At 52.0% G+C, this 14,666-nt stretch overlaps 1 protein-coding gene across 4 annotated transcripts in view; it reads right to left on the bottom strand.

The window, feature by feature from the left end:
- The window catches only part of LOC140426651 (uncharacterized), a 140,185-nt gene that overhangs the window by 98,151 nt on the left and 27,368 nt on the right, over positions 1-14,666 (bottom strand). For all 4 annotated transcript variants that reach the window (XM_072511732.1, XM_072511731.1, XM_072511733.1 and 1 more), the window contains exon 4: positions 1,832-1,972. In XM_072511732.1, coding sequence (XP_072367833.1) covers positions 1,832-1,972 — 141 coding nt within the window. The remainder of the gene's footprint in view (positions 1-1,831; positions 1,973-14,666) is intronic.

Genomic DNA, 14,666 nt, shown 5'->3' on the forward strand with positions numbered 1-14,666 from the left:
GTCACAACTAGAATCATAGGATAAAACAGCACAGAAGGAGGCCATTCGGCCCATCCAGCCTGCTCTGCCATTCAGTAAGATCATGGCTGATATGATTATGTTCTTGATGCACTATCAATTACGGCGAGATGAGAGTAGAGAGTAATTGAGGCTTTATTACACAGAGATGTGTGGCCTCCTACAGCTGCTGCCGAAATGGCTGCAGTTCGGAGAGCACACACATTTATACTCTGCCTACTGGGCGGAGCCAGCAGGCAGGGATCTACGCCCGTACCTGTAGTACAGGGGCCTTACCGTAATACCCTCGTATGCAGTGCAGTATATACAATATAATACAACAGTGGTGACTACCACAGTTCTCAACTCCATTCCCCCCACCCCCCCAGCATAACCCTCACCTCCCGAGACCATCAAAAATCTGTCTGACTCAGCCTTGAATCAATTCAATGCCTCAGTCTGCACTGCTCGCTAAGAGAGAGAATTCCACAGACCCACTGAGGGAAATAGAATTCTCCTCATCTCCATCTTCAAAGGGAGGCCCCTCCTTTTAACCGGTGCCTGTCCCCTGGTTCCAGACACCCACATGAGGGGAAATATCCTCTCAGCATCCACCCAGTCAAGGCCCCTCAGGATCTTATGCCTTTCAAAATGTCACCACTCGATCTTCGAAAGGGCTTTCTTATTCAACTGTACATCCAACCCATCTGAAAGTTATTACTGAACCTACGTCCGGGTACTCTGTTCCAGATTGTCGTAACAAGGCACATCGCCAATATTCACTCAAAGCTGTGTGGCCTTGTGTCTTCCACGACAGGCCACACACAAAACAGCCCCTTTCAATTGCTGCATGTGAGGAGCCTCGAACAAAAAATTTAAAGGACCCACGACCTTAAACAAATCAGTCACTCACAAGAAAAGTCAATCAAGCATGTTGCTATGATCGTGTTACAGCCTGCAGACCTCTTCCCAGCAGTCTTATCAGTTTGATCAATTACGTTGTGATTTAACGGATAACAGTTCCCTCAGAGTTTACTTTCTGTTTCCTGCATCCTCCCCAAACTCTAATCCCTCAGTCATCAGGGCACCAGCTTCTGCCACAGTGGTAATGTCTCTGGACTAGGAATCCCGAGGCTGAGGACACGAGTTCAAATCCCACCATGGCTCTGGTAGAATTTAAATTCACTGAATACAAATCTGGGATTTAAAGACAGTAGTGACTCTGATTTAAAAATAAACCCCATCTGGTTCACTAACGTCCTTTTAGGGAAGGAGACCTACCACCCTTACCTGGTCTGGCCTACATGAGGTGAACTCTTAACTGCTTAACTGCCTCTGAGATGGCCAAGCTAGCCACTCAGTTCAAGGGCAAATAGAAATGGGCAATAAATGTTTGCCTTGCCAGCGACACTCTGCAACCCAGGAAATAAAAATAATTGGCCACAACTTTAATAGAACCTCTGATGGGGAGAGACCATCACCCTAAGTGAAAGGTTACTGTTCACGATTATGCGCTGCAATCAAATCCGCACAGGTATAACAGTAGCATGGGAGCTGTCAGTCGGAGTTAATTGTGAAGCTGCCCTCACAGCGTCGCGATAGGGCAGTGGGGGTGAGGAGGGTAGTACATGTGGCTCTCTCGATATCTGCCTCCATCAAGGGGGGCTCAGCAGTTTAAAATGGCCTCCCCCCGTTGCTAGGTTATAGCCCAGAGATTGCTCAATTTTAGCTTGTGGTTAGCGATTGGTCGACTGATGTTAGTAGTCTTACTGGGGCCCACCTACTAAACCTGACAAGTTCACCGGGATTGAAGAAAGCTAAGACTGGCACTTACAGATGGCTCCTCTCTATGGGTCGGATGCTGTGGTCAGCTTTGAGAGGGCTGGCTCGGGCCTTCATTCGAGCTCTCTCCAGGAGTCGCTTGGCCTGCTCGTGTCTGCGACTCAGTGGCAGCTGGCTGGACGACACAAAGACTCTGTCGGGAAGATTAGGTACACACAGTGATTAGCAGAGTTAACAAAGCTACAAGGCAGCATACACACACACAGACACACAATCTCAACAAATCTTACAGGCAGAAGAGAGCGAAAGAGAGAACCAGGGGCTCAACGTGGAGAAAAGTGAGGACGATTTAATTGCCGATAATCGTTACTTATCTAAATAAAGAAAGGCAGCAGGTCAGAGAAAAGCAAGGCAAACAGGCAGCTTAACATACAGAGAGACAGGCCTCTGGCTGCAGGAGAGATTCATCACACTGGCTGCTTTCGATTGGACTCAGGATTTAGCCTAAAACCCAGGAAACCATCACTGCCCAGTGAGTTAACAGGCTGCCTGAATTACATCACGGTAACGTCACTGAAAAAAGCAGCAGCATGGGGGGGTGGGGAGCAAATCCAGAAGTGAGCATTCACACATTTCAGGGTCCCCGAAAACACTCAATCCTGGATTAGACTGTATACACTGATACGCAGTCCTGGAATAGAATGTGTGTACTGATACATTATCCTGGAATAGGACATGTTCACTGACAGCCAGTCCAATATTAGACTGTGTACACTGACATCTAGTCCTGGATTAGACTGTGTACACTGAGACCCAGCCCTAGATTAGAATGTGTACACTGATACGCAGTCCTGGAATAGAATGTGTGTACTGATACATTATCCTGGAATAGGACATGTTCACTGACAGCCAGTCCAATATTAGACTGTGTACACTGACATCTAGTCCTGGATTAGACTGTGTACACTGAGACCCAGCCCTAGATTAGACTGTGTACACTGACAGCCAGTCCAATATTAGACTGTGTACACTGACACCCAGTCCTGGATTAGACTGCGCTCACTGAGACCCAGTCCTGGATTAGACTGCGTACACTGAGACCCAGTCCTGGATTAGACTGCGTACACTGAGACCCAGTCCTGGATTAGACTGTGTACACTGAGACCCAGTCCTGGATTAGACTGCGTACACTGAGACCCAGTCCTGGATTAGACTGTGTACACTGAGACCCAGTCCTGGATTAGACTGCGTACACTGACAGCCAGTCCAATATTAGACTGTGTACACTAACACCCAGTCCTTGATTAGACTGTGTACACTAATGCACAGTTTTGGATTAGACTGTGCTCACTGTTACGCCATCCTGGAATAGACTGTGTACATTGATACACAGTCCTGTATTTAGACTGTGTACACAGATACACAGTCCTGGATTAGACTGTGTACAAGGATACACAGTCCTGGAATAAACTGTGTACATGGATACACAGTCCTGGAATAGACTGTGTACACTGATACGTATTCCTGGAATAGAATGGGTACATGACATCCAGTATGCACTGACACCCAGTCCTGGATTAGTCTGAGCTCACTGATATGCAGTCCTGGATTAGACTGTGTACATTGATAGGCAGTCCTGGATTAGATTGTATACACTGATAAGCAACCACTGAATAGAATGTGTACACTGAGATCCAGTCCAATATTAGATTGTGTACACTAACACTCAATCCTGGATTAGATTATGTACAGTGATACGCAGTCCTGGGTTAGATGGTGTACATTGATATTCAGTCCTGGATTAGACTGTGTACATTGATATGCAGTCCAGTATTAAACTGTGTACACAGATACACAATCCTGGATTAAACTGTATACACCGATACACAGTCCTGGATTAGACTGAGTACACTGATATGCAGTCCTGGGATTAGACTGTGTATACTGTCACGCAGTCCTGGATTACGCTGTGTACACTGACTCCCATTCCTGGATTATACCGTGTACACTGATATATAGTCCTGGGTCTAACTGAGTACACTGATACGCAGTTCTGGATTAGAATGTGCACACTGACACCCAGTCCAAGATTAGACTGTCCTCACTGATACGCAGTCCTGCAATATACTGTGTACACTGATACGTATTCCTGGAATAGAATGCGAACATGACATCCAGTCCAATATCAGACTGTGTGCACTGACACCCAGTCCTGGATTAGACTGTGCACACTGATTCTCAGTCCTGGATTAGACTGTGCTCGCAGATACCCAGTCGTGGATAAGACTGTGTACATTGATGCGCAGCCCTGGATTAGACTGAGTACACAGATACACAGTCCTGGAATAGATTGTGTACATGGATACACAGTCCTGAAATAGACTGTGTAAATTGATACGTATTCCTGGAATAGAATGCGTACATGACACCCAGTCCAACATTATACTGTGTGCACTGACACCAAGTCCTGGATTAGTCTGAGCTCACTGATACACAGTCCTGGATTAGACTGTGTATGTTGATATGCAGTCCTGGATTAGACTGTTTACATGGATACACAGTCCTGGATTAGACTGTGTACATTAATATGTAGTCCTATATTAGACTGTGTACACTGATGTGCAGTCCTGGATTATACTGTATACACTGATACACAGTCCCTGAATATAATGTGTGCACTGAGATCCAGTCCAATATTAGATTGTATACACTAACACTCAATCCTGGATTAGATAGTGTACAGTGATACGCAGTCCTGGGTTAGATGGTGCACACTGATACGCAGTCCTGGATAAAACTGTATATATTGATACACAGTCCTGGATTAGACTGATTACACTGATATACAGTCCTGGGTTAGACAGCGTACACTGATACGCAGTCCTGGATTAAACTGTATACACTGATGCGCAGTCCTGGACTAGAATGTGTACACTGACACTCAGTCTGGGATTAGACTGTGTACTCTGTCATGCAGTCCTGGATTACTCTGTGTACACTGACACCCATCCTGTATTATACTGTATACAGTTATATATAGTCCTGGATTTGACTGAGTACACAGATACACAGTTCTGGATTAGAATGTGCACACTGACATCCTGTCCTGGATTAGACTATGTACACTGACACCCAGTCCTGGATTAGACTGTCTACATTGACACACAGTCCTGGATTAGACTGTGTACATTGACACCCAGTCCTGGATTAGACTATGTATATTGGCACACAGTCCTGGATTAGACTGTGTACACTGACACCCAGTCCTGGATTAGTCTACGTATATTGACACACAGTCCTGGATTAGACTGTGTACACTGACACCCAGTCCTGGATTAGGCCACGTATATTGACACACAGTCCTGGATTAGATTGTCTACACTGATACACAGTCTTGGATTAGACTGTGTACACTCACACACAGTCCTGGATTAGACTGTGTACACTAACTAACACACAGTGCTGGATTAGACTGTGTACACTGACACACAATCCTGGATTAGACTGTGTACACTGACACACAGTCCTGGATTAGTCTGTACACAATGACACACAGTCATGTATTAGACCGTGTTCACTGACATAGAGTCCTGGATATGACTGCATACACTGAGACCCAGTCTGCGATTAGACTGTGTACGCTGGCACAAAATCTTGGATTAGACTGTGTAGAGTGAAACACAGTCCTGGATTAGACTGTGTACACTGACACCCAGACCAGGATTAGACTGTGTACACTAACACCGAGTCTGAGATAAGACTGTGTATATTAACACTCAGACCGGGATTAGACTGTGTACACTAACACCAATGCTGAGATTAGACTGTGTACACTGACACCCAGACTGGGATTAGACTGTGTACACTAACACCAATGCTGAGATTAGACTGTGTACACTGACACCCAGACTGGGATTAGAATTTTGCAATGTAAGGAATGCCACAGCAAAGGTGTGCACCGCATGATCCCGCAAACAGCAATGCATTCATCAGAGGATCTGTTTTGGGTTGCCCGTGTTTGATGAATTTTGCCCATGATATTGGGAGCTACCACCTAGCAGGACAAGTACTGCAGATACCTGGGATCACCACCACCTCCAAATTCCCCATTATCCAATCACTGCCCTGACTAGGAAGTATATTGCTGTTCTTTCACTGTCACTGGGTCAAAATTCTGGAACTCCCTCCCTAACAGCACTGTGGGTGTACCTACACCACATGGACTGCAGAGGTTCAAGATTCTCAAGGGACAATTGGGGATGGGCAATAAATACTTGCCTGGCCAGCGATAACCACATCTCAAAAATGATTATAAATAAGGCTTTGGTGATATGGCGGCTATGTGGTCCGGGTCTCATCTCAGAGTCCAGTACAACATCCATGTTGGAAACAGAGTGGTTCAGTCAAGGCAAGGGATGTGGTCATAGCCAGGCAGCAGAGTTATTGTCAGGGCCCAGATATCAGGAGGAGGGAGTTGGGGAGTAATGCCACTGGACTAATAATCCAGAGGCCAAGGTCATCCTCTGGGGACACACGTTCAAACAAAGGGAAATCCCGGAGTGCAGGGGCTCACCCTCATGGCGTACACATGGATGGCGGCCATGTTGAGCGGCCCTTGGACATCGGGAAACCCCGGAGCGCAGGGGACCCGGCCTCATGGTGTGTACGGTGGCCGTGGCCATTTTGGATGGCCCCCTAACAAAGGGAAACCACGGAGTGCAGGGGCACATCCTCAAGGTAATTATGGTTGATCCTGCAGGAGAGGGAGGGACAAAACCTTCCATCAGAATAGTCACCTGGAAGCAGGTTCTTTGGTGTAGAAGACAGGTGTGCAAGGTGTGCGGGGGGACCAGCAATCCATGTCCACATGTTTTGGACATGCCCAAAGCTCAGGGGATTCTTGCAGGGTTTTGCAGACGTCATGTCCACGGTGTTAAAAACAAGGGTGGCATCGAGTCCAGAGGTGGCGATTTTCAGGGTGTCAGAAGATCCGGGAATCCAGGAGGAGAAAGAGGCAGGCGTTCTGGCCTTTGCTTCCCTGGCAGCCCGAAGACGGATATTAGCTTGGAGGGACTCAAAGACCCCGAAGTCAGAGACCTGGCTATCGGACATGGCTAGCTTTCTCTGTTTGGAGAAAATCAAGTTTGCCTTGAGAGGGTCACTGTTAGGGTGTACCTACACCACATGGACTGCAGAGGTTCAAGATTCTCAAGGGACAATTGGGGATGGGAGGTGGCAACCGTTCGTCGACTTCTTCGCGGAAAATTAATCATCAGCAGAAGGGGGGGGGGGGGTTAGTTTATCTTAGAGTAGGGGGTTACTAAAGGTAGGACTTGAAATGGAGGGAGATGGCTTTTGCACTATGGTTATAGATTTATGTATATTGTTTATTTTGTTGTTATTGAAAAACCAAAAATACCTCAATAAAATGTTTATTAAAAAAAAGAATAGTCACCTGGAAAGTCAGGGGACTTAACAGCCCAGTGAAAAGATCCAGAGTCCTCGCCCACCTGAAAAGCAGACTTCCTCCAAGAGACACACCCAAGGGAGAAGGACCGACTGCGCGTACGAAAGGGCTGAGTGGGACAGACTTAGCATTCTTGCTATGGGATGAGAGCTAGGAGTGGAGCCATACTGCTTAATAAGTGGACGATGTTCACAGAGACGAGGATGGATCCGGACCCAGGGCGATGGTATGTTATGGTCAGTGGGGTCCTGTACAGTTCTAACTGGGACGACGCAGAGTTTATAAAGAAGATCATGGTGGAAATCCCCGACATAGATTTTAAAAAAAACATTTTATTAAGACATTTATGATTTTCTAACAACAAATACAAATGTAAATGTACCTCAGTAAATAACACTTTCCCCAACCAACAACCATACCCAACCACCATGGCTTATACACACAGGCCGGGATTCTCCGGTATCCGGCGGGCAGGCCGTACCGGTGCCAAGGAGTGGCGTGAACCACTCCGGCGTCGGGCTGGCCAAAAGGTGTGGGATCCTCCACACCTTTGGGGGCTAGGCAGGCACTGGAGTGGTTGGCGCTGTGCCAACCAGCGCCAAAGGGCCTCCGCCGGCTGACGCGAGTTGGCGCATGCGCAGGAGCGCCAGCGTGTTCCCAGAACCACTGCCGTGTTTCCTGCGCATTGCGCGGGGGGATTCTTCTCCGCGCCGGCTATGGCAGAGCTTTACACAGGCCGGTGAGGAGGGAAAGAGTGCCCCCACTCGGTGGGCCCCAATCGCGGGCCAGGCCACCGTGGGGGTGTCCCCCCCCCTCGGGGCTGGATCACCCCGCACCCCCCCCCCCCCCCCCCCCCCCCCGAGGACTGAGCAGGCCGGCCTCAGAGCCAGGGCCCGCCGGTACGGACCTGGTCTAACCCACGCCGTCGGGACTGCCGAGAACGGGTGGCCGCTCGGCCCATCGGGGAACCGAGAATCGCGGGGGGGGCACTGCCAACGGCCCCCGACTGGCGCAGCGCGATTTCCGCCTCTATAAGGCACCTCACAGGCCATAGATTGGTATATTACCAATAACCAGAATGGGAATGTCTCATCCTCCACGTTCTGGGAGGTGCTGAAGGCTGTGATCAGGGGTGAAATTATCGCCTTTAAAGCAAATAAATACAGTGAAGCGAGGGTGGCTGAGCAACAACTGGTCGGATCCATACTGAAGTTGGACCGGCGAAACTCTGAGGCCCCGACCATAGAGCTTCTGGTGGAGACGAAAAAGCTACAAATGGATTTTGACCTGCTCTCCGCTAGGAAGGCAGTGCACCAGCTCCGCCAGACATGGCAGACCCTCTATGAACACAGAGACAAAGCCAGCCGCCTGCTGGCTCACCAGCTGAGAAAGCAGGCAGCCACCAGGGAAATAGTACAGATTAGGGATAACAACGGCAGGTGTGGTGGTATGTATTAGGGGTCATGTGGGACTGTGAAGCCGAGATGCTATTGGCTGACAGATCCCGGGTCCTGGTTGGCTGCCGACTCCTGGCTCCACCCTGAAGGCGGAGTATAAGAACCCGAGCTTCTCCCCGCCGCTTCATTCTGTTGCTGAGCTGCTGGGGACAAGCATCGCTTAATAAAGCCGGAATCGACTTCATCACTTCTCATCTCTCGTAAGTCATTGTGCGCTACAATTTATTAAGCGAGCTTAAAAGACTATGGATCTCTGGATCGCCCCGGAATGCCTGCGGATCAGCCCCCACGCAGCGAACTCGGCAGCAGTATTTAAACACTGGCAAGCATGCTTTGAAGGCTACCTCCGAACGGCCCCCGGCCGGATCACAGAAGACCAGAAAATGCAGGTCCTGCATTCGAAGGTAAGCCCGGAAATTTACCCTCTCATAGAAGACGCAGAGGATTTCCCAACGGCGCTCGCATTGCTGAAGAGCATCTACGTTCAGCCTGATAACCAGGTCTACGTGCGCCACCAACTCGTGACGAGACGGCAAAGTCCCGGAGAATCGCTAGAGGAATTCTACGCCGCGCTGCAAATTTCGGGACGGGGCTGCAGCTGCCAGCCGCCGGTGAACGCGATCGGACATGCTAATTCGCGATGCATTTGTGGCAGGTATGAACTCTCCCCAAATCCGCCAAAGACTTTTAGAAAGAGAGTCGCTAGGACTCTCAGAGGCATGGGCCCTTGCAGCTTCCCTAGATGTGGCCTCGCAAAACGCTCGCGCCTACGGCCCCGACCGCGCGGCAGCCCCTTGGGCTCTGTGGACCCCCGTCGCGACAAACTCCCCCCTCGCAAGCTTGCGCGGTTAAAGCGCCAGACCATCCCGGGGGGGCCCGCTGCTATTTCTGCGGACAAGCGAAACACCCCCAGCAGCGCTGCCCGGCCCGCGCAGCTATTTGTAAAAGCTGCAGCAAGAAGGGCCATTACGCGGCAGTGTGCCGGTCCCGGGGGGTCGCCGCAATCCCCGGAGAAGAACGAGCCCAGCACATCCCAAACGTTCCCCAACCCCCCCAGCGCCCCATGTGCGACCCGCGGGCGCCGCCATTTTGGGTCCCGGGCACCACGAAGGGAGGATGGGCGCTGCCATCTTATGACCCCCCCAGCCACGTGCGATTCATGGGGGTGGCCATTTTGTCCACCCCCGATCACGTGCGATCCATGGGGCGGCAATTTTGTCCACCCCCAGCCGCGTGCGAGTCATGGACGCCACCATCTTGGATGACAACAAAGGACCCCAGCATCGACGGCTCCACGGGGTCCGAAGAAGACGCCGAGACACTACTACCACGACTGGCTTCGGTGACACTGGATCAATCGCGGCCCCGGACGCTCCAGACGACGACAACAACGGTGCTGGTCAACGGATACGAGACGCCGTGCCTTATCGACTCCGGGAGCACTGAAAGTTTCATTCACCCCGACACGGTAAGACGCTGTTTTCTGATCATACATCCAAGCACGCAAAAGATTTCCCTAGCTGCAGGATCCCACTCCGTAGAGATCAAAGGGTTCTGCATCGCGAACCTAATGGTGCAAGGGAGGGAGTTTAAGAACTACAGGCTCTACGTCCTTCCCCAACTCTGCACGCCCACATTACTGGGATTAGATTTCCAGTGTAACCTGCAGAGCCTAACATTCCAATTCGGCGGCCCAATACCCCCACTCACTATCTGCGGCCTCGCAACTCTCAAGGTTGAACCGCCATCCTTGTTTGCAAACCTCACCCCGGATTGCAAACCTGTCGTCACTAGGAGCAGACGGTACAGCGCCCAGGACCGGATATTTATTCGGTCTGAAGTCCAGCCGTTGCTGAAGGAAGGCATAATCCAGGCCAGCAATAGTCCCTGGAGAGCCCAGGTGGTAGTGGTAAAGACCGGGGAGAAGCAAAGGATGGTCGTAGACTATAGTCAGACCATCAACAGGTACACCCAGCTAGATGCGTACCCTCTCCCCCGCATATCCAACATGGTCAATTGCCCAGTATAAGGTCTTCTCCACCGTGGACCTCAAGTCCGCCTACCACCAGCTCCCCATCCGCCCAGGTGACCGCAAGTACACCGCCTTCGAGGCAGACGGGCGTCTATACCACTTCCTAAGGGTCCCATTTGGTGTCACAAACGGGGTCTCGGTCTTCCAACGGGAGATGGACCGAATGGTTGACCAGCACGGGTTGCAGGCCACGTTCCCGTATCTCGACAACGTAACCATCTGCGGCCACGATCAGCAGGACCACGACGCCAACCTCCAAAAGTTCCTCCAGACCGCTAACGCCCTGAACCTCACATATAACGAGGAAAAGTGCGTTTTTAGCACAAACCGGTTGGCCATCCTGGGATACGTAGTGCGCAATGGGATAATAGGCCCCAACCCCGAACGCATGCGCCCCCTTAGAGAATTCCCCCTCCCCCACTGCTCCAAAGCCCTGAAACGTTGCCTGGGTTTCTTTTCATATTACGCCCAGTGGGTCCCCCAGTATGCAGACAAGGCCCGCCCGCTAATACAGTCCACTACCTTCCCCCTGTCGACAGAGGCTCGCCAGGCCTTCAGCCGCATCAAAGCGGATATCGCAAAGGCCACGATGCGCGCCTTCGACGAGTCCCTCCTCTTCCAGGTCGAGAGCGATGCATCCGACGTAGCTCTGGCGGCCACCCTTAACCAAGCGGGCAGACCCGTGGCCTTTTTCTCCCGGACCCTCCACGCCTCAGAAATCCGCCACTCCTCAGTGGAAAAGGAAGCCCAAGCCATAGTGGAAGCTGTGCGACATTGGAGGCATTACCTGGCCGGCAGGAGATTCACTCTCCTCACCGACCAACGGTCGGTAGCCTTCATGTTCAATAATGCACAGCGGGGCAAAATTAAAAATGACAAGATCTTAAGGTGGAGGATCGAGCTCTCCACCTTCAACTATGAGATCTTGTATCGCCCGGAAAGCTGAACGAGCCGTCCGATGCCCTATCCCGCGGCACATGTGCCAATGCACAAATAGGCCGCCTCCAAGCCCTCCACGAGGACCTCTGCCACACGGGGGTCACTCGATTCTACCATTTCGTAAAGTCCCGCAACCTCCCCTACTCTGTGGAGGAGGTCCGTACAGTCACCAGGAACTGCCACATCTGCGCAGAGTGCAAACCACACTTTTTCAGGCCAGATAGAGCGCACCTGATCAAGGCTTCCCGCCCCTTTGAACGCCTCAGTTTGGATTTCAAAGGGCCCCTCCCCTCCACCGACTGCAACGCATACTTCCTGAACGTGGTGGACGAGTACTCTTGTTTCCCCTTCGCCATCCCCTGCCCCGACATGACAGCGGCCACAGTCATTAAAGCCCTTGGCACCATATTCACACTGTTCGGTTGCCCCGCGTATATCCATAGCGACAGGGGGTCCTCCTTCATGAGTGACGAGCTGCGCCAGTTCCTGCTCAGCAAGGGCATAGCCTCGAGCAGGACGACCAGCTACAACCCCCAGGGGAACGGGCAAGTAGAGAGGGAGAACGGCACGGTCTGGAAGACCGTCCTACTGGCCCTACGGTCCAGGGATCTCCCAGTTTCCCGGTGGCAGGAGGTCCTCCCGGACGCTCTCCACTCCATCCGGTTGCTGCTGTGTACCACCACTAACCAAACGCCCCATGAGCGCCTCCTTGTCTTCCCCAGGAAGTCCTCCTCCGGAACGTCGCTGCCGACCTGGCTGGCGGCCCCAGGACCCATCTTGCTCCGGAAACATGTGCGGGCGCACAAATCGGACCCGTTGGTCGAGAGGTTTCACCTTCTCCACGCGAACCCGCGGTACGCCTACGTGGCGTACCCCGACGGCCGACAGGACACGGTCTCCCTGCGGGACCTGGCGCCCGCCGGCAACACACACACACCCCCGATGCCGATCATCCCCTCCCTGCCACCGGCGCACCCCGCGACCGCCCCCTTCGCGGGGGGATCGGTCCTCCTCCCGTGCCCGCCCAGGAGTAAAACAGGAACAAACACCGAAACGCTCCCGGAGACGACAACGCCTGAGCAAGCACCTGCACCACCACCGGGGCTGAGGCGATCGACGAGGAAGACCAGACCGCCCGCTCGACTTGTGGAATCCGCGTGACACCAAGAATGTTGTTGTAACAAAAAAAAAATGTTTTTGCCAGTATTGTAAATAGTTCTCACAGACTTGTACATAGCCCAGTGTAGGGCTAAAACTGTAGTAACACTGTCCGAAATTTTCCTTCCAGGGCCAGCCTTGTAAACCCGTACCACCATGCGAACCACCACCCCGCCGGGTTCCTTTTTAACAAGGGGTGAATGTGGTGGTATGTATTAAGGGTCATGTGGGACTGTGAAGCCGAGATGCTATTGGCTGACAGATCCCGGGTCCTGGTTGGCTGCCGACTCCTGGCTCCGCCCTGAAGGCGGAGTATAAGAACCCGAGCTTCTCCCCGCAGCTTCATTCTGTTGCTGAGCTGCTGGGGACAAGCATCACTTAATAAAGCCTGGATCGACTTCCGGGTGCGGCGATGACCAGCTGAGTCGCACGTTTCGGCAGCTCCCGGTGAAACGGACTTTTGGGCTCTTGATAGGAGCCCCAACGGCAATTTTGACGGCTAAAAACACTGTGCGGTAAACCAGAAGGGAATCCCCCCCTGGATACGGATGAAAAAAGGAGGAGAAAGTGGCCGGATTGCAGTGGATCCTTTAGAACAGCGGCAAGGAAGGCAAGCAAAAACCAAGATGGCGTCGGAAGGTGGCAGTTTAACATGGGGCCCTGAAAAACAAGAGTTCTTGAAATGCTGTGTGGAAGAGCTCAAAAGGAAATGAAGAAAGAGCTGTTGGCCCCGATACTACAGGCGATCGAAGGGCTAAAGGAGGAACAAAAGACCCAGGAGCGGGAGCTTCGGGTCGTGAAGGCAAAGGCAGCCGAGAATGAGGACGACATACAGGGCCTGGTGGTGAAGACGGAGACGCATGAGGCACATCAGAAACGATGTGTGGAAAGGTTGGAGGCACTGGAGAACAACGCAAGGAGGAACAACTTGAGGATTCTTGGTCTTCCTGAAGGTGCGGAGGGAGCGGACGTCGGGGCATATGTGAGCACGATGCTGCACTCGTTAATGGGAGCGGAGGCCCCGGCGGGTCCGTTGGAGGTGGAGGGAGCATACCGAGTGATGGCGCGAGGACCGCGCAGGAGAAATTCCCAGAGCCATAGTGGTGAGATTCCTCCGTTTTAAGGATAGAGAAATGGTCCTTAGATGGGCAAAGAAAACTCGGAGCAGTAAATGGGAGAACGCGGTGATCCGCGTTTATCAAGACTGGAGTGCGGAGGTGACGAGAAGGAGGGCGAGCTTTAATCGGGCCAAGGCGGTGCTTCATAAAAAGAAGATAAAATTTGGAATGCTGCAACCGGCAAGACTGTGGGTCACATATCGAGGGAGGCACCACTACTTTGAGACGGCGGATGAAGCGTGGACTTTTATTGTGGAAGAAAAACTGGAATGAGCGGGCTATTAAAAAGAACGTTTGAACAAAGTGGTGGGGCGAATATGGGGGGCGAAGAGGGGGGTTAAAAAGGGGGGAAAGAGGAGTTTTATGTACTAATCCTGCGATGTGGTAACTTTTCTCTCTTCCACAGGTGGTGATGGGGGAGGAGGGGAGGTGGAGGAGATGGGGCGTTGGCCATTGGGGGCGGGGCCAAGGGAGAAGGCTTGGTTCCCGCGCTATGATAATCATGGTGGGAATAGAGAAGCAGGAAGGAGGGGGCGTCGCACGGTGCGAGCCGAGGTCACGGGGGGAAGCCGAGGTCGGCCAGAGTTTGCTGACTTCTGGGAGCAACATGGGGGGAGTAATTACGCTAGCGGGGGATCTAGCGGGGGGGGGGTGGGAGGGGGGAATTACTGGGTTGCTGCTGCTGGGGAGAGGGGGGAGCTGGTATGGGAGGGGAT

This window comes from Scyliorhinus torazame, chromosome 7 (assembly GCF_047496885.1).
Source record: "Scyliorhinus torazame isolate Kashiwa2021f chromosome 7, sScyTor2.1, whole genome shotgun sequence".
Lineage (NCBI taxonomy): Eukaryota > Metazoa > Chordata > Chondrichthyes > Carcharhiniformes > Scyliorhinidae > Scyliorhinus > Scyliorhinus torazame.